At 43.3% G+C, this 19076-nt stretch overlaps 1 protein-coding gene across 5 annotated transcripts in view; it reads left to right on the top strand.

Annotated features, from left to right (window-relative positions):
* The first annotated feature begins 7420 nt into the window (after positions 1 to 7420).
* Positions 7421 to 19076, top strand: part of CFAP221 (cilia and flagella associated protein 221) — a 113901-nt gene continuing 102245 nt past the window's right edge. Inside the window, exons 1-3 of one of the 5 annotated variants that reach the window (XM_015109923.3) lie at positions 7421 to 7479; positions 9593 to 9778; positions 12593 to 12693. In XM_015109923.3, coding sequence (XP_014965409.2) covers positions 9640 to 9778; positions 12593 to 12693 — 240 coding nt within the window. In that variant the 5' untranslated portion in view covers positions 7421 to 7479; positions 9593 to 9639. Of the gene's footprint in view, positions 7910 to 9592; positions 9779 to 12592; positions 12694 to 19076 lie in introns of all 5 variants that reach the window. The other 4 variants (XM_028830641.2, XM_015109926.3, XM_015109927.3 and 1 more) reach the window with 4 other exon arrangements.

The raw sequence follows: 19076 nt of genomic DNA, 5'->3' as shown, positions 1-19076 counted from the left end.
GGCTGATCACCTGAGGTCAGGAGTTCGAGATCCGCCTGGCCAACATGGTGAAACCCCATCTCTACCCAAAATATAAAAATTAGCTGGTGTGGCAGCACACACCTATAGTCCCAGCTACTTGGGAAGCTGAGGTAGGAAAATCATTTGAACCAGGGAGACAGAGGTTGCAATGAGCCAAGATCGTGCCACTGCACTCCAGCCTGGGCAACAGAGACTCTGTCTCCAAAATAAATAAAAAAATAAATAAAAGATGTTGACACTCCTCCATCCAAAGGTAGAGTCCATGTTTCCTCTTCTTAGACCTAGGTGGGCATTCATAACTGCCTCAACTAATGGATGTGGTGGATGTGATGCTCCATGACTGACTTCCAAGGCTAGGTCATAAAAGGAAATACAGCTTAAGCCTGGCTTTCTCCTGGGACACTTTTCTTTGGGACCTGTGGTCAGGTTGTGAGGAAGTCTGGCCACATATGACTATGTTGGCCAAGAGCCTCATCAGGCTCCCAGCTGACAGCTTTAGGATCAACCACCAGATGAAGCTGTGGGTAGTCAGAATACGCCACCCCAGAATACCCTTTTTGGCATATTTCAAGTTGATTATTTAGAGAACTGCAGAAAGGAATAGTTTTGAAAGCTGTCCTTTTGTAAAGGAAATTTATATCTATCTACGATAGTAAAGTAAATAGCAGATACAAGCAAAGGTTTTTCTCTGAAGCCTCTTTACGTGCCCAAAGATGGATGAAGGTCTGATATCTTCCCAAGACAGAGATTACCACTGGCAATCACCTATTCTTTTGATGGCTGTTACCTGAGAGACCTTATCTGCACAATAAGATAACCTTTGCTCACAGTGCATTTCCTCCTCTCACCCTCCCATAGTTTGTCACCAGCATCTCCCAGGAACATTTAATTCTCTTTTTATAACTCAAAATACTATATAAGCTTCTAGACTTCATTGGGTTATTGGATACTCACCTTCTTGTGATACCTCTGTGCATGTAAATAAATGGGCATGCTTTTTCTCCCCTTAATTTATTTCCTGTTTATTTCAGACCCAAACCTTCAGAGGGGCGAGGGAAAAATTTCCTTTGCCCCTATGATGACTTTAGATGATTCTATCTTCCAGCCTTCATGTCTTCCACCTGGCGCCCCAAACATCCATGGAGCAGAAACAAACCATCTCTGCTGTGTCTTGTCTAAATTTCTATCCCAGAAAAAAAATAAGAAAAAATAAAGAATTATAGTTGTTTCAAATCACTAAGTTTTGGAGTAATATGTTATGGAGCAATAGATAATAAACACAACATAATTTTTAATTCTGCAAAGTAAAACCTATGAACAGCACAGTCAAATGACAAACTGGGAAAAAATTTTGCAACAGTTATCACAAAACAAAAGATGAATGTTTCCAATATATAAAGAGCTCCAACAACTCAATAAGAAAAAGACCAACAGCCAAATGGAAAAATGAGTAAGGGACATGGCTTTACAGAAAAGAAAACACAAATGTCTCCTAAACATATGAAAATATGCTCACCTTCACTCATCATTAGAGAAATGCAAAATAAAACCTCGCTGAAATACTATTTTTTACCATCAGATTGAGAAAAATATAAAGGTTTTATAATATACTCAGTGAGGCTGTAAAGAAACAAACACTCCTATGCATTACAAATAGGAGTAGAAATTAATACAACACCCATGGAAGACAATTTAGCAATAGTTATCAATATTACAAATGCACAGATTTTTCGACTTAGCAATTCAACTTTGGAAACTTTTGCTTCAGATATACTCATATGTATATGAATGGATGTATATATGTGTCTGTAGAAGTGATGTGCACATCTATAAAAATAAGTAAAATGTTGCTTATAAAAGCAAAAGTTCAGGAACAACCTAATATCCAACAATGGGGGACTAGTTAAAGAAATATAGAATATTATGTGGTCATAAAAAAGAATGAGGAGGTACTTCATGTACAGGTATGGTATAATCATTTGGATATATTTTTAAGTGAAGAAAAGGGAGTCACAAAAGTAAGCAATTTGGGTTTTTTAAACAATGGGTAAGCCAGGCACAGTGGCTCACACCTGTAATCCCAGCACTTTGGGAGGCCGAGGTGGGCTTCCCTCAACACTTGAGCCCAGGAGTTCCAGACCAGCCTGGGCAACATAGCCAAACCTCATCTCTACAAAAAGTATAAAAAATTAGGCAGGCATGGTGGTGCATGCCTGTGGTTCCAGCTACTCAAAAGGCTGAAGCCAGAGAATCACCTGAGCCTGGGAAGTCAAGGCTGCAGTGAGCCATGATCGCACCATTGCACTCCAGCCTGGGTAATAAAGAAGACTCTGTCTCAAAAATATACAAATAAAATAAACAAGGGATAAACTTCTTACAAATACAAGCATACACACAATTGCTTTGATATGTATAATATATTCCTATAAAGATAAATTCAAATCTGGTAACATGAGTTACCTCCGGGAAAGAGAACTTGATGGCAAAAGGCAGAGGAAGGAGAGAGATTTTTTACTTCTTGAATTTTGAACCACATGACTATATTACCCATATTCCAAAGATATATATAATTTAAACTTTAGAAATCACTTGGTATAACTCATTAATGAGTTAATTTTACAAATATTTTTGAGGTCCCAGGATGTGCCAGGTAGTGTGCAAGGCACTGCATACACTGTGGTGAACTAGTCAGCCTTCACTGAACTTACAGTCCAAGAAGACAGATGTCAAAGAGGTAAACCCAGCAGCTATGGCCTGAATGTGTCCCCCAAAATTCCTTTGTTGAAACCTAACCCGCAACGTGATGGCATTCAGAAGTTGAGCCTTTTGGAACATGTTAGATTATGAAGGCGAAGCCCTCGTGAATAGGCTGAGTGAAACAGGCCTAAGTGAACTGGGCTTATGAAACAGGCCTAAGAGCTCATTTACCCCTTTCACCACGTGAGGACACAGCCAGAAGTCTCCATCTATGAACCAGAAAGTGGTCCCTCAGCAGACACTAAAAGTGCTGGTGCCTTGATCTTGGACTTCCCAGCCTGCAGAACCATGAGAAATACATTTCTGTTGTTTGTAAGGAACCCCGTCTAAAGGATTTTCCTATAGTAGCCAGAATAGACTAAGACAGCTATGAAGGGAAAGAACACAGTACTGGAAACAGCACCAAGGTGCAGGACCCGATATAGAAAGAAGGGCAGGAAAGCCCCCTCTGAGGAAGAAACCCTTAGGCTGAGTAGGAATCAGCCAAGTTTCTCGTTATTTATTGCTACAGAATAACCTACTATCCCAAAACTCAAAGGAATGAAACAACATCATTTTATTATATCTCACAAATTCTGGTGTCAAGAATTCAGGTAGGATGCCACTGGGCAGTTAAAGCAGTCATAGAACCACCTGGACTCAAGAGGAGGCGACAGAGACCCCGCCTCTTCTTGGGAGCAGTGCCAAAGAATTTGCAGCCAGCTTTCACTCTCTATACCAGGCAAAGGGGAGGTGGGGGAACATAATGAAGCAGGGTGAGGAGGAGATGAAGCAAGGGGCCAGCAGCTAGGTCCTACAAAGACCTAAAAGAGTGTAAAGGATTTTTTTGCCAGCCACGGTGGCTTGCACTTATATTCCTAGCATACTGGGAAGCTAAGGCAGGAGGATCACTTGAGTCCAGGAGTTCAAGACCAGCCTGGGTAACATAGTGAGACCCTGTCTGTACAAAAAGTTAAAAAAAATTAGCCAGGCATGGTGTCATGCACCTATAGTCCTAGCTATTCTGGGAGGCTCACCTGAGCCCAGGAGTTCAAGGCTGCAGTGAGCTATGATGGTGCCACTGCACTCCAGCCTGGGCAACAGAGCAAGACCCTGTTTCTGTGGGGGAAAAAATAAGAGTGTTAAGGAAGTTGAATTTTATCTTCTGTACAATTTGAAACCACCAAAGAGTTTTAGGCAAGGAAATTAATGACTCTCCCTATACTACTGAGGCTTATAGCTTCCATGCCTTTTATCACACTTGTCTCATTGCACTCATACGGCAGATGCTGTGACACCTTTGTGTTCTGCTCATTGTAAACTCTAAGTGAAATAAATGTGGACCACATAAATAAATTGATTACATAATTGATTATCTAATACAGCTATAATTGTAAGGCTCCATCAGTTTAATGATTCTCAAACTTTAATGTGCCTATGAATCTCCTGGGGAATCTTATTAAAATGCAGGCTTTGTTCCAGTAGCCTGAACCAAATTCTGGGAGAGCCCAAAACTCTGCATTCCTAACAAGCTCCTGTGCCACAGTTTACACCTTGAGAAGTAAGTGTCCAGAAGTCAGTATATGTCAGTTGTTTTCAGCTGGAAGAAAGAGAAAATGGAATGCAAGGACCAAACAAATAGAAGTGAAATGATATCATCCAGGCCCAGGGTCTCTCTGTCTCCTTGTTCTCCTGACCTTGTCACCTCTTTAACACTCGGGCCCCTCATGACCTCTGATGGCAGCTGCAGTTCCAGAATCACTTCCTGACACTCAGAAGTCCGGAAGAAGAAAAATACTGTATCTATGTATATCTTTCTTGGGAGAAAGAAAGTCTTTTCTAGACCCCCAGAACCCTTTTCCTGTCCCTGTGACCAGAATGGGGCTACGTATCCAACCCTAACTAAATCACGGGCAGTGTCGGCAAGGGGATTGGGAATTCCATACTTGGCCTAGATTGCATTGTTTTGTTTTGTTTTGTTTTGTTTTGTTTTGAGATAGGGTCTCTGTCACCCAGGCCAGAGTGCAGTGTCACGATCATAGCTCACTGCAGCCTCCAACTCCTGTGCTCAAGCAATCCTCCCGCCTCAGCCTCCTGTGAGCTGAAACTACAGGTGTGAGCCACCACACTGGGGTAATTTTAAAAATTTTTTGTAGAGATGAGGTTTCACTATGTTGCCCTGCCTTCTCTCAAACTCCTGGGCTGAAGTGATCCTCCCATCTCAGTATTCCAAAGTGCTGGGGATTACAGGCAAGAGCCACCACACCTGGCCTGACCTAGATCAATCAGGGTCTACTGTTAGAACTGGGAACTGGGGAGAAACTTGAGTAAAGCTGTGGTTCCATTAGAAAGAAAGTGAAAGTAGGCAACCAGCAGTGTCCACTACATTATAATATTCAATTGGATTTACTGCTTATATAGAGACCTATGGGTTATCTATATATAATAGGAACTTTGGTGATTTTCTCAAGAAAGTTAAGTACAAATGAAAAAGTGTTACCCAATATCCATTAAGAAGCATATGAAGTTTAAGGCAGAAAAATTGCTTGAGGCCAGGAGTTCAAACCCAGTCTTGGTAACACAGCAAGACGCCCACCTCTATAAAAAATTAAAAATAAAGAAGTGTATGAAAACAAATATCTCATGATCTGTGCTGGATGGAGAGGTCTGGGACTGTGGGAAGCATAGTACCTGTTCTGAAATCTACAGTTTTGGGCCAAGAAAACAGAAGGAACTAAAGCAACCTACTCTATAAACAAATGAATTGTTTCACCCCCTTGGCCAACAGGTACTGAGTAATCAATATGGACAAAGAACTGTGTCAAAGTGGCTGGGTGCGGTGGCTCATGCCTGTAATCCCAGCACTTTGGGAGGCCGAGGCAGCCGGATCACCTGAGGTCAGGAGTTTGAGACCAGCCTGGCCAACATGGCAAAACCCTGTCTCTACTAAAAATACAAACAATTAGCCGGGCATGGTGGCAGGCACTTGTAATCCCAGCTACTCGGGAGGCTGAGGCAGGAGAGTCCCTTGAACCTGGGAGGCAGAGGTTGCAGTGAGCCGAGATTGTGTCATTGCACTCCAGTCTGGGCAACAAGAGCAAAACTGTGTCTCAAAAACAAAAACAAAAACAAAACACTGTGTCAAGGACTTTGGGAGATCCTAAGACAAGGTACAGTTCCCTCCCTTAGGAATTCTGCAGTTTAAGTCACAGACATGAATCATGTTGGGTGCAATATAGAGATAAAGATGGCGGAACAAGGGGTTATGGAAGTCCAGAGGAGGGAAGGAGTCCTTCCGGACTGGTGGGTTAGGAGGAGGGTGGGGAGGAGAGGAGACCTTATCCAGAGCTAGCCTTGAAAGATGGGGAGATTTTTAGTAAGTAATAATGGTGGGGGACAGAGAAGAATTGGAGAATGGGAAGATGGAAAAAATGAACATTTCTCATTGGGAAAGAGCAGGGAGGGAATATATGCATCCAGCACAAGAGGCAATGTAACAAGACAGGTACCCTCACTGGACTCTTACTATACCCTCTCATCAACATGAAGCCGTAAGTAACATCAAGCAAGTATCAAAGCCATACAAGCAGGGAGTGAGACAAGGACAATTCCTGGGAAAAGAGAAGCTTCAGTTGTCTTTGAAAAAAATAATGTTCATGGATGAGCAGGGTGGAATGGACAGGGCAGGAGGTCAGAGGAGCGGGCGCGGTTTCATGTTTACAACCCCTAAATATCAGTATCAAGGACAGAAACAGTTTCTTCAATGAATAAATCGCAACAACTAAAAAAAGAGATGCAAGAGGAATCTGTTGATGAAAAGAGGCCTAAAAGACACATCAATCTGTTTTGATATACAAATTTTATTTGAATTCTTAAATATCAGTATCAAGGACAGAAACAGTTTCTTCAGTGAATAAATTGCAACAACTAAAAAAGAGATGAAAGAGGAATCTGTTGATGAAAACAGACCTAAAAGACACATCAATCTATCCCAATGTGCAAAATGTATTTGAATTCTGATTCAAACTCTAAAAATAAATATGGCACGAGATAATTTGAAGATGTTAATAAATTATAATTTCTAAGGTATTGTGGTTATGTTTTTTTAAAGAACGCTTATCTTTTGGAGGTATATTTTGAAATGTTTATTGATGAAATGATGTCTGGGATTTTCTTCAAAATAATACTCGGAGTCAGGGAAAGATACGGATGAAACAGGATTGGCTAGGGCTTGATCATCGTTGCAGCTGGGTGTTGAAGGTCTATTTTACCAGTCGGTCTGCCTTCGTGTATGTTTGAAATTTACTGCAACACAAAATGTAAAACAAACTACAAGAAAGTGGGCGTCAAGAGCGATGCCTGTCAGGTGAAGCCCCGCCCACTGGCTCCGGCGGCTCCGCCCCGTCCGGCTTCTCTCCCGCGCTCCGCTCTTGCAGGGTTCCAGTGTGTGGTGTTTCCAACTTTCTCATGTCCCCTCGGGAATCCATTCGCATCCCATGCCATAAGTCGCGCTGTCAATTCTTGGCCAGGCCCGGCAAACTGCTCCGAGCTCCCAGGAGTCACCCGCCGCCTCTGGTCCTGGCCCGCAGCCGCCCTGCTCCCCCGCCCTGGGGCGTTTGGTCGCGCCCGACCGCCAGCCCTGGGAGCGCGTCCGCGTCGTCATGGCGACGCTCCGAGCCGGCGCCGGCGCCGGCCGAATCCGGCCCGGGAACCACCTCCAGGGTGAGCGGCCTGGGACCTGGGGCCGGGGTGGCCCAGGGTCAGCCGCTGGGGCGCCGCAGCCTAGCTGCTGAGGCGACCGAGCCCCGGGCGGTGTCCATCCTCAAGTCGGCCGTAGCTTGGGTCCGAGGAGAGGTCGGGCCCAGAGGGTGACAGGAGGATGGTAGCGGGGCGGTGCACGGGCCTGGGGCGACCCTGACCCTTAGCAGGAGTGGAATGAAAGGTCGCGACGGGGAGGAGGCACTTGGCGGGGGTGAGAGGGCCTGCCTGGAAGAGGATGGGGCGAGGGGCCTAGGGTGCGGCGGTGAAACCCGGAGCCAGGCCTACTGGGGCGGTAGGCTAGCCGGCGTGTGGGCGGCGTGGAGACCGCCTGGCTTCTGGGCCTGCCTGAAGCACAGGGGATGTGAGGCTCCGGGAGGAAACGGGCTGCAGGGTGAGCCTAGGGCGGGCGTTGAAGGGCTGGAGGGAGGGGAAGCAGGTGAGGAGAGGGCCATGCAGCCGTCAGCGATGCTATGAGAGGTGGTGCGAGGGAAGGGGAGAACTTCTCTCTGAAAGTGATTGTTAAGCGCCTCCTTCCATAGATTCACTGCATGTCGCTTGATGCTGTCCGTCTCGGGAGTCTGAAGCTATGAGTCTTCTCCAGAAAAAACAAAACCAAAAAAACACATAAAGATCCACACTATTTAACATTCCATCTCAGAGGCTTCACCGGCCAGCCCCACGGCTTGCACAAGGGCGCCAAGTTCAGAGATTTAGTTGTGGAATATATAAGGGAATGTGAGATTTGTAAAATGTTCTTAAAGGGCTATAAATTATTAACACCAAATTAGTAGTAGAAGCAGTGATTGCTAAAGAATGTTAAAGTGTGTTGGGATCACTGTGAACTTCATGAAGAAAATGGAACTTAAAATGAGTGTGATAAGGGAAGGCAAGTCGGACACAGGGTTTGGCATGAACTGAGATCCACAGAGCTGGAATGCACCCATGTCTGGCACCTGGCTGGCCGTAGGTTTCACCCCCTCCTCATCACCCCTCCTCCTTGCCCCCTCCTCATCACCCCCTGCTCCTTACCCGTTCCTCATCACCCCCTCCTCCTTACCCCCTCCTCATCACCCCTCCTCCTTACCCCCTCCTCATCACCCCTCCTCCTTACCCCCTCCTCATCACCCCCCTCCTCCTCACCCCCTCCTCCTTACCCCCTCCTCATCACCCCCCTCCTCCTCACCCCCTCCTCATCGCCCCCTCCTCCTTACCCCCTCCTCATCACCCCTCCTCCTTACCCCCTCCTCATCACCCCCCTCCTCCTCACCCCCTCCTCATCACCCCCTCCTCCTTACCCCCTCCTCATCACCCCCCTCCTCCTCATCCCCTCCTCATCACCCCCTCCTCCTTACCCCCTCCTCATCACCCCCCTCCTCCTCATCCCCTCCTCATCGCCCCCTCCTCCTTACCCCCTCCTCATCACCCCTCCTCCTTACTCCCTCCTCATCACCCCCTCCTCCTTACCCCCTTCTCATCACCCCCTCCTCCTTACCCCCTCCTCATCACCCCTCCTCCTCACCCCCTCCTCATCACCCCCTCCTCCTCACCGCCTCCTCCTCACCCCCCTCCTCCTCACCCTGTTAGCAGAGGGATGGAGGAGGGTAACTCTGAAATGCCAGTGTCCTGTAAACAGTGTCTTCAAGTGTTAAAGACTTCCATAGTCACATACTCTAAGAAACTCATTTGGAGAAATCTCTGAAAGAAAAGTCTTATTTAACTGTCTACATCAATATTTTCCAAATTTGTTTGACCTAGAGCCTGTATTTTTCCCTTCTCGGGCCCCTGCAATGAGCTCAAGAAGCATCTCAGAAGTACATTTCAAGAAAAGCTCCTGGGGAGAATCAAGGACCGCAGGAGGGTTTGGAGCAATGGCATGACATTGGGTTGCGATGGGTTATGTAAGAAGATTAATGGGACAGCCGTGTGTGGGAATGGAATGGCCCGCAGAGAGGAGAGCCAGGGAGGGCATGAACCACAGTAAACCACACAGAGAAGAGGTACATTTATCAAAGAAAGAGAAAAAAATGTGCATGGTTTCTCATGGATGATTATACTGCTGCTCTTTCCTCCCCAGGACATGACCTTTGGCTCTAAAAAGAAGACTCCATTTTTCATGATAAAATGGCAGTGGTGAAAACCCCCAGCAGAGGACTAAAGAATGCTAAAGAACCCCTTAATAATGCATCGCCCCAGCTCTTGAAGGACCTAGTGGAGGAGCCGAAGCAAAGAAAAGAAGTACCTAATCACCTCCTCGAATCAAGTAGGTGGCTAGAAGACAGATTTGCTTTACAACTCACATCTTCACAGGCGAGCCAAAGTCCAGAAAGCATAATGGGATTTTTTAGTGCAGATTTATCTATATCATTTTATAGGCTTATACGAATTTTTATTACTAAGAACAGTCATTCTATTTATATCCATCTGCTTGACTAATAGATTTTTGTGGAGTATGTAAATTAATCAAGCTCTGTTGCTTCCACTTCTTCTAATGTCTTTCCTATCTGCTCCCCCTATCTGGGGTCTCACATTCAGTGGGCCACTGGGACTCCTCCCCCACCACGTTCTTCTCCTGTCAGTTTGCTTTCTAAAATCCTGGCTGGCTCTTATCCCTAATCTGCTCAAACTCCCAACAGTCACCCTTTGCATACAGAATAAAGTCACAATTCCTTTGCTTGGCCCCCTTCACTGTCTAATCTGAACCTGTCCACCCAGCACCATCCCCATCGCCATGCCCCACTCATTTCTAGCTCTGGCTACATGAGGTTCCTTCCTGCCCTTCGGACCACAAACATTTTAGACCTTTTTGCCTTTTCATGTACCTATCCTGTAGTCTAGAAAGCCTGAGAAATCCTATAGCTATTATGGAAAAGGATAATCATTTTGCCTACATTCTTTCCATTCAATCCACACAACAATACATCATGAGGTAGGATCTATTTACATTTTACTCTTGGAGAAGGTGAAACTCAAAGAGACCACATGATTTCCCCAACATGGCACACCTAGTAAGTAGAGAGCTGGTGTTCAGCCACCAGAGCCCTGGGTCTAGCTCTTAACATGCTTGGTTACCCACCACTCGTCTTTCAAAGCCCATGTCAAATGTGGGGACATAATACTGTATTTGGATATGGTTCTGTTGTCACTGTAGAACTTGTCAAGTGAAAATTGATATATGTGACCATTTCTGGGCATTAGAAGAAAAATGCCAGTTTTATATCTACTTTGTGGCTCTAAAATAAAATCTTTCAACATTAAAAACATTATAGAATAAGCTAGGTGCGGTGGCTCACTCCTGTAATCCCAGCACTTTGGGAGGCCAAGGTGGTCGGATTATTTGAGGTTAGGAGTTTGAGACCAACCTGAATGAACGACATGTTGAAACCCCAACTCTACTAAAATACAAAAATTAGCTGGGTGTGGTGGCAGGCGCCTGTCATCTCAGCTACTTGGTAGGCTGAGGCAGGACAGTCACTTGAACCCAGGAGGCAGAGGTTGCAGTGAGCCAAGATTGCGCCACTGCCCTCCAGTCTGGGTGACAGAGCGAGACTCCCTCCCTCTCAAAAAAAGATAATCAATCAATAAAAATAAATAAATTTTTTAAATTACAGAATATGGTAATTTCAGTGCTTAAAAATGACCAAATAATAACCTACAGAGATCATCAGTTCCCCTACCACACCAGCCTTAACCCATTCTAGCTGTTCAGTTTGACCCAAGTGGATGACAGTGACAGCTCACCTGGTGAGAAGAAAAAAAACACCAAATATTTTACACCCACTTCAGATGTACCCCAGAATTATGATGATCAAAGGGATGGGGTGAGGATGTCTGTGCTTCACAAGATTTGGATGCAGTCAAAGTCAAATGCTATCATTTGTAAGAAGGTGGACAGTACATTCATGAGGAAGGCAGATTACTGGTTGGAATCCGACAGACCTGGGCTTGATTTTTGTTTTGTTTGTTTGTTTGTTTTATGTTCTTTTGAGACAGGGTATTGTTCTGTTGTCCAGGCTGGAGAGCAATGGTACAATCACAGCTCACTGCAGCCTCTATCTTCTGGGCTCAAGTGATCCTCGCACCTCAGCCTCCCATGTAGCTGGGATCACAAGCGCACACTACTATGCCCAGCTAATTTTAAATTTTTTTATAGAAACATGGTCTCACTGTGTTGCCCAGGCTGGTCCCAAACTCCTGGGCTCAAGCGCTCTTCCTGTCTCAGCCTCCCAAAATGCTGGGATTACAGGTGTGAGCCACCATGCCTAGCTTTGATTTTTGATTACCAGCTGTAGGCAAGTTTCTTAACCTTGTTAAGTCTTACCTCCTTCATCTGTAAAGTAGAAATAATACCTACCTCAAAGGGCTGGAGTGAGGATTATAAACAAATGTATGCATACCACTGCCTGGCACAAAGCGTGTACATAGAGTGGGTTCTCAGTACCTTCTCCATACGTTTGCTGCTGCCTAAATAAAGAGCTGGGAAAATTTTTGTAGACCTGAACACTTCTGTGAGCTCAGCCATTTAAAAGAGACATTCACATGACACCAAAAGCAGTTTAAGACTTACCATTCTGAGTGATAACTTTTCAGAGCTTTAAGTTTTAATATTACTCTATATCACATTGTAATTCTAACCAGAGGAAATCAAATAAAAGTTAAATACACAGTAATAAAATTAAGTGTGTGGTATTTGAATACTTTGAGCTGGGTATTCATTACGTAATGAGTAATCTCAGTGCTAGGCAGAGCAAAGACAGGCCATATGCTCTTTATAAGCTGGTGTTTTATGACAAAGACGTGTACAAAATGTGTGAAGAGCAAATTCTTTCACTAGGTAACAATCTGCCTGATTTTGTGTTGTAATGATAGTATCTCCCAAGTGATGTTTAAAAATAGAGAGGGAGAAGGAGTTCAGTTTATTTAGAACAGATAATTAATCTTGTTGACAGCTGGATCCAATGTCTACAACTTTCATATGCTTAAAATGCCCTAAATTAAAGAAAGCTATGTTAATAAGGATCAACTTTAATATTTTCTTTGATGTCTCATGATGTGCTTATCTACATTGTTTTTATAGAGGTTTATGCAAAACTTGTGAATAATAAGGTCATACAGGCCAGACCTGGCATAATACATTTTGGAGGCTATCAAGTAGAAAAACAGCACCAACAGATTCTGGTAGGTACTTTTAAAATGGGATAATTAATCCCCATAATGAAGTGACACGAATGTTCTGAATTTATATTATTCACTTATCTAAAGAACAGCATAATCAGCCGTAGTGCAAGTGTAAATTGGGCCAGAAAGGTAGTTCTATGATGAGAAACTTTAAGGTTGCATCAGTGTCTTGGACAAGTTACTTTCCTCCTGCTAAAGGCTCTGCTTGCACTCTTTCCAAATATGTGTCATTGCTGAGTGACTCTTAGGGGCCAGGTGCTGTGCTTCGTGATTTACATGATTTAATTTAATCCTTATGCTAGCTCTGTGGAGGCTACATTATTCCTCTCATTATATATATAGGTGAGGAAACAGAGATTCCTAAAGGTGAAATAATTTATTCAAGGACACAAAGCTGCTAAGTGTCAGAGGCAGAATTTAGCTCCTGGGCTGCCTTTCTCCGCATCACTCTTGCTCCAGGCCTGTAGCACCAGGAAGAGGCGTGTCCCTTTCCTACGAAGCTCCAAGCAGGGCTTCCTTTTACCTGCTTGGGTCGGACGGCCATGCCTAATCAGTCACTCTGGCCAGAGAGAATTTGTCTAGGTCCAGGGAGGCAGGGCTCAGCCCCACTGAACAGGCTTCTGAAGAGATAGCTGCAGGGCTGGACTGCAAAGGAGCCAAAGCCTATAGCAACTGCAGTTTAGCACAGAGCCACACTGAGGCCCAGCCCTTCCTGGGTCCCCTTCACTGACCTGGATATTGACTGGGGTGGGCTTTGCCTTATTTCAGGGTCCCACCTAAGCATCCTGTGCACAAATGGACCTGAACAACCTCACCATGATCCCCTAGTCATGCCTGGCAGGACTTCTCAGAACTACTCCAGTTTGGCCCTAGATCCAGGCCAAACTGTCCCCATGTATTGTTGGGGAGGGGCGGAGGTGGGCTCTTTTTACATGTGCCCTCTGAGACTCTGCCTTTGTGTGCGATGGCCCTCCTCTGGCCCTGTCTCCAGCCACCGCAAGACTCCACTTTTAGATGTACAACATTCTTAGAAGCCGTATCTTAAGGTAGATCATTTTAAGAAAGTTCTAATCATCACGTTCAGTTGTTTAGAGTGAGGCAAAACACTGGAGGAAACTGACAAATAGTAAAGTTATCAGGAAGGAAATTTCTCTCAGGAAGACCCCAAAGAACAGAGGAGAACACAGTTTCCATGAATCCTTATACAATGAAGTGAGTAGCGAGAATAGGTGAGAAGGGGAACCTGTTAGGTGCCAAGTATTTCCTCTTAGGAAAAGGGTTAGGATTTGAACCTGTTATTAGGAACTTCACCTATCAACCTCCAAGGTCACATTTCTTACAACACAGCATCAAAGACCAAAGTTAATGATTCATTTTGAAGCCTACTGATGCTGGTTATAAGGTTTGCTGTCTATGCTGTGGTAGGATAGATCTAAAATAATTATGATTCATAATTACTCATTGTTTATAAATCAAATATATGCCAAAGGCTAAGATAAAATTTTATTACTTGCTCCTTATCTTTTCTTTCTTTTCTTACTGCTTTATTGAGTGATCATTTATTATCATAAATTTACCCATTTACAGTATACATACAATTCAATAATTTTTAGTATATTCTCAGAGTTGTGCAACCATTGCCACAATCTAAATTGAGAATATTTTTATCACTCGAAGAAGAAACCCCACACCCACTTTCAGTCCCTCCTCATCCCCTATTCCCATCCCACTCCCACCCTAGGCAATCACTCATCCAGTTTGTGTCTATAGAGTTGCCTCTTCCTGGACATTTCTTGTGAATGCAATCATGCAATACATGGTCTCTTGTGACTGACTTCTTTCACTTAGCATAGTGTTTTCCAGGCTCATCCAAGTCATAGCATGTAGCAGTACTTCATCCCCTTCTATGACTGAACAGCATTCCATTGTGTGGATAGAGCACATTTGGTTTATCCACTCATCAGCTGATGGATGTTGGGTTGTTTCCACACTGGGGCTATCATGAATGATGCTGCTATGAACATTCATGGGCTTGCTTTTGTGCACACATTTAGCATTCTCTTGGAGATATACATAGGAGGAGCATTGTTGGGTTATATGGTTTGTTAGCTTCCTGTGGCTGCCATACCACAAATTTAGGGTATTAAACAAACAACTAATAAAGTCATAAAGACTTACTCCTGTGTTTTCTTCTAAGAGTTTTATAGTTTTAGCTTTCGTATTTAGACCTATGGTTTATTTTGAGTTAATTTTTATGTATTGTGTGAGGTAAGGGTTCAACTACAATCTTTTGCGTGTTCTACCATTATTTGTTGAAAGGACTGTTCTTTCCCCTATTCAATGGTCTTGACTCTCTTGCTGAAAATCAATTTACTGTAAATGTAAGGGTTTATTTCTGAACCCTCAGTTGTACTCCATTGATCTATACGTCTGCACTTATGGAAGTACCACACTTCATTCCTGTAGCTTATGGTAAATTCTGAAATCAGGAAGTGCGAGTCCTCCAGTTTTGTTCTTTTTCAAGACCATGTTGGTTATTTTGGGTTCCTTGTAATTCCAAATGAATTTTAGGATCAGCTTTTCAATTTCTGCAAGAATACTTTTGGGATTTTGATGGGAATTGCATTGAATCTGTAGATCAATTTGGGGAATGTGGCAACCTTAAGAATATTAAGTCACAATTCTTTTTTATAATAAATGTTTTATAACTTTTGTCACTAGCCTTAGGATATTTTCCACCTGTGTGGGTTCGGAAGATGAGGGCTCACCTTCCTTAAAATAGACTTTCCTCAGAATTACATAGGCATAATTAGCTTGCTAAGAGTCCTGTAGTTTCAAGAAATATTGACATTTTTTAAATGATGGCAACTATTAGAGTTAATAATGAACCGATAAGTTAAAAAGTTGCTATATCAAAAAAATTAACAACATAACACTTTTGGATCACAACATAGCTTTTTAAAACTGGCCTCTTTTTTTTTTGCTTAGTATAATGTTAGTGATTCCAATAGTGTTACTAAACTTAAAATTATTTTAACCTCCTCATAATTTTAATCATATTATTGTACACTTTACTATTTATTTCTTTAATTGGTCTCTTTTTTTGCATATTACTTTGTTATCTCTAACGAAGTTGTACTGTCTGGTTGATGTTACCTTGTTTCTAATAGAGTTAAGGGTTTTCTTCTGTTTAATTCCACACACAGTTGGTGAGAGTCCCCATTACATGCCAAACAAAGTGTTGAAGCATCATGGGAAATGCTAAGGTGAATAAAATCAAGGAATTTTCCAAGTAGCAGAAAGTGTTTCAAAACCACCAAATAGCTCAAACATGAGACTAGGCAAGGAAGGTGGCATGAGGAAGTCAGAAGAAAATGTTCTGTAGAGAAAAGGCACCATTTCACCTCTGTAGGAGGGTGTTAGAGGCATGTGGAGGAGAGGCCATTGGGGATAGCCCAGAAGCTAAGTAGGAAGTGGGGAGAAGGCATTCGGGGCGCAGAGGAAGACATGCAGGGGCTCGAGTTGAGCCAACAAATGGCCTATTTGGAGGCTGGTTTGCCTGGAGGGTAGGGCTTTGGAGTAGGTAATGGAGAAGGTGGGACATGTGGGTTGGGACAAGAATATCAATGTAAGGAGTGTGCGTGTGATTCAGAAAGCAGCAGGAAGTTAAGGAAGTATTTTTGAGAGGGTTATGATGCATTTGAGGAAGATCAACTTAGTGGAATTTTAGAGGATGATGTGGTTCTTTTCTTTCATTAGCATCCCCTAGGGAAACATGAATGAGAGAAACGAAATACTAAGGAATAAGATTTTGTCAGGTAGGATTGAGCTTTGGAAGATTGCAGCCATCACAGTGTCTAAGATTCCTTTGTCCTCCCAAGAATCAATTTTGACTTCCTTCCTTTGTGGGTGATTTCATCCCCACTTAGAATTCGTGGGGAGCAAGGGAGTATGGTTTAGTTATTGAAAAAGGTATGAAGCCTCAACTCGGCTTCATTGTGCTGCGAATGGAGGCCATGTCTGTCTTTCATATTGCTGCTTCCCTGGCACCTCATGCAGTGCCTGAGTGAAGGCACCCAACAAGCACTTGTGAGAGTTGTGAGGTTATTAGAAGAGTGGCAGAGGCTCACTAATCCCAAGGAAATACAATGTAAAGTCTAGGTGGTCATATTGCTTCTATCAGACATTAAATCAAACAGAAATAGATAAAAGTCAAGTGATTTCATCTTCATGACATTCTCGGAAATCTTGGGAGAGCCAGCCCCCAGTTTCCACTGGCAAATTGAAGCGGAAGCTTAAGGCAGTTGCCTTGAAATTCTTGCCAAACAAGGTGGAAAATCCAACAACTGCTTTTATCTTGGTTTGGCTACAGCAAACTATGCAAATTGCCCAAGAATGGAATGACTGAATGTGTATTTAAAACCACAAATAAATTGTTCATTAACATTTCAGATCAATCCAGCCCTGGCTGAAGGATCTGAAACATTTTGCTCGCATTCATATTGAGATCAGTGTTTCAATGTACTTTAAAATTTCAAATAGTGGTCCCTGGTTTTCTCAAAGCCAAGACCCCTTAAATTTGTTTTTACCTTTGTGGAGTGATTTGGTCCTGGAAATGATTAAGTAAATAATCCATCAGTTTTCCTTCAAGATAACCAGTGTTGCTGTTGCCAGCCCAAAACAAAATTGTTAGCCTAAAAAGTCTTATCTTAAATAAATGAACAGTTTCTTCTGGCTTTGTCAAATAGTAATATTTGTTTTTATATTAATTTACATTAGAGACCTGTTCTATTACAGCCTTAGAGACCCCCAAGATCTTGCATCTCAAAATCAGGGCCATGAATCCCAGTAGCTGCTCAGAGTGTGGGGATGGGAGAATTGAAGCCACAGTATAAACACAGCACATCTTTCTAGAGCATCAATTTCACTCTTACATTTTGGAGAAATGCAATATAGAGCAAAATTTTAGAGCAAATGCATGACGAAGATGCATTTTAAAATAAAACACTTTAAAGAACGTATAAGGCTGCTTGAATTTTGTCCCCAGATCCCTCAAGTTAAGTATGGACCTTCTTTGAGAAGCTGTGCTACTGAGCTTGCAACTTGCAGGCTGAAGTATTGTGTTTGAAGGTTAGCCCTGACCGACTCCAAGCCAAGACTTCACTGGAGGGCAGGTTCTGCCGTTCCCTCTAGAAGGAGGAGAATAGACTCTCCTGAGGAAACACAGAAGGGAGCCTGAAGCAGCATGGGATTGGGGGTGAAGAGAGCTGGGAGCCCTCTTGAGGAAATTCCTATAAATCCTGAGTAACAGCTGTTAAACTTATGACTACTTGATGTGTGGTTGATGGTTTTTGTGGGGTTTTTGTGGAGTGGGAAGCGGTTCTGAAAAACTCTAGAAGGGGCTGAATTTCACTTTGGAGTAAATATGGCGCCCTGCGGAGACAGCACCAAGGAAACAGGGAGCCCCAGGCCAGCAGAAGGTCAGCTCCCAGGGGAACAGAGATCCCAGAGGGACTGGGAGGTCTACTGACCCAAAATTGAAACACAGGGTAGGATTTCAGGCAATTTTATCTTGCCTAAGGGTAACGTTGGATTGCTTGTGTTTTGTTACGTTTTCAAATAAACTCTTCGTATTAATTTAACGTACACTTTCTAAGTACTTGATTCGTTTTCCCAAGGTTTGTTTTTCCTTTGAATGATAATTATTTTTCCCAGTTTTAGTTATAAATGGAAAGGCAGGACTGGCATTTTATCTCTGAAGGGATATTATTTATAATGATCTAAAAATAAAGCTGATCTGCTGATAAAGTATAAAAAGAAAGATAGGAAATGCAGGCTGGGCACTGAGATGCGCTGATCCATCAGACAGTAGGATGTAGTGGAAAGAGCCCTAGCCCAGAGCTGGAGACCGGGTTCTAGGCCCAGGTCTTCCACTCACCCTGTGGCATGGACAGTTCCAGGTCATTGTGTCTTCATGAAATAAGGACATTGCACAAAATTGGCTCTGCAGTCTTCCTGGGCTCAGACAAATCTTTGATAGGACAAAAAACATGGATGATTATAGGAAACAATGAGTACTTGCAACCAAAAATTGAGAACTGCAAAATTAATAAAATCTTCCTGTTTTGGAAGTCAGTCTTTTGGATGTTGACTTTGTTTACTAAAGCGTGGAGAATAAGCTGTTCATTTTTTGCTATAATTTGTCATGTTTTGTTGTTAAGTTCATTGAAAAAGCTCATTGGCACAATGTCCCCTGGAATTGTCTTGGGCATTATTTGGTGGAAATATCCCTGCCCGCACCATCACTGTGTCTGCTGACTGCCTTCTCTGCCATCTGCCATGTGGGTCACAGCTCACTGCAGCCTCAAACTCCTGAGCTCAAG

The sequence above is a fragment of the Macaca mulatta genome, chromosome 12 (genome assembly GCF_049350105.2).
Source record: "Macaca mulatta isolate MMU2019108-1 chromosome 12, T2T-MMU8v2.0, whole genome shotgun sequence".
Lineage (NCBI taxonomy): Eukaryota > Metazoa > Chordata > Mammalia > Primates > Cercopithecidae > Macaca > Macaca mulatta.
Note: the sequence above shows the minus strand (reverse complement) of the source record. Positions and strands in the feature narration are given on the sequence as shown.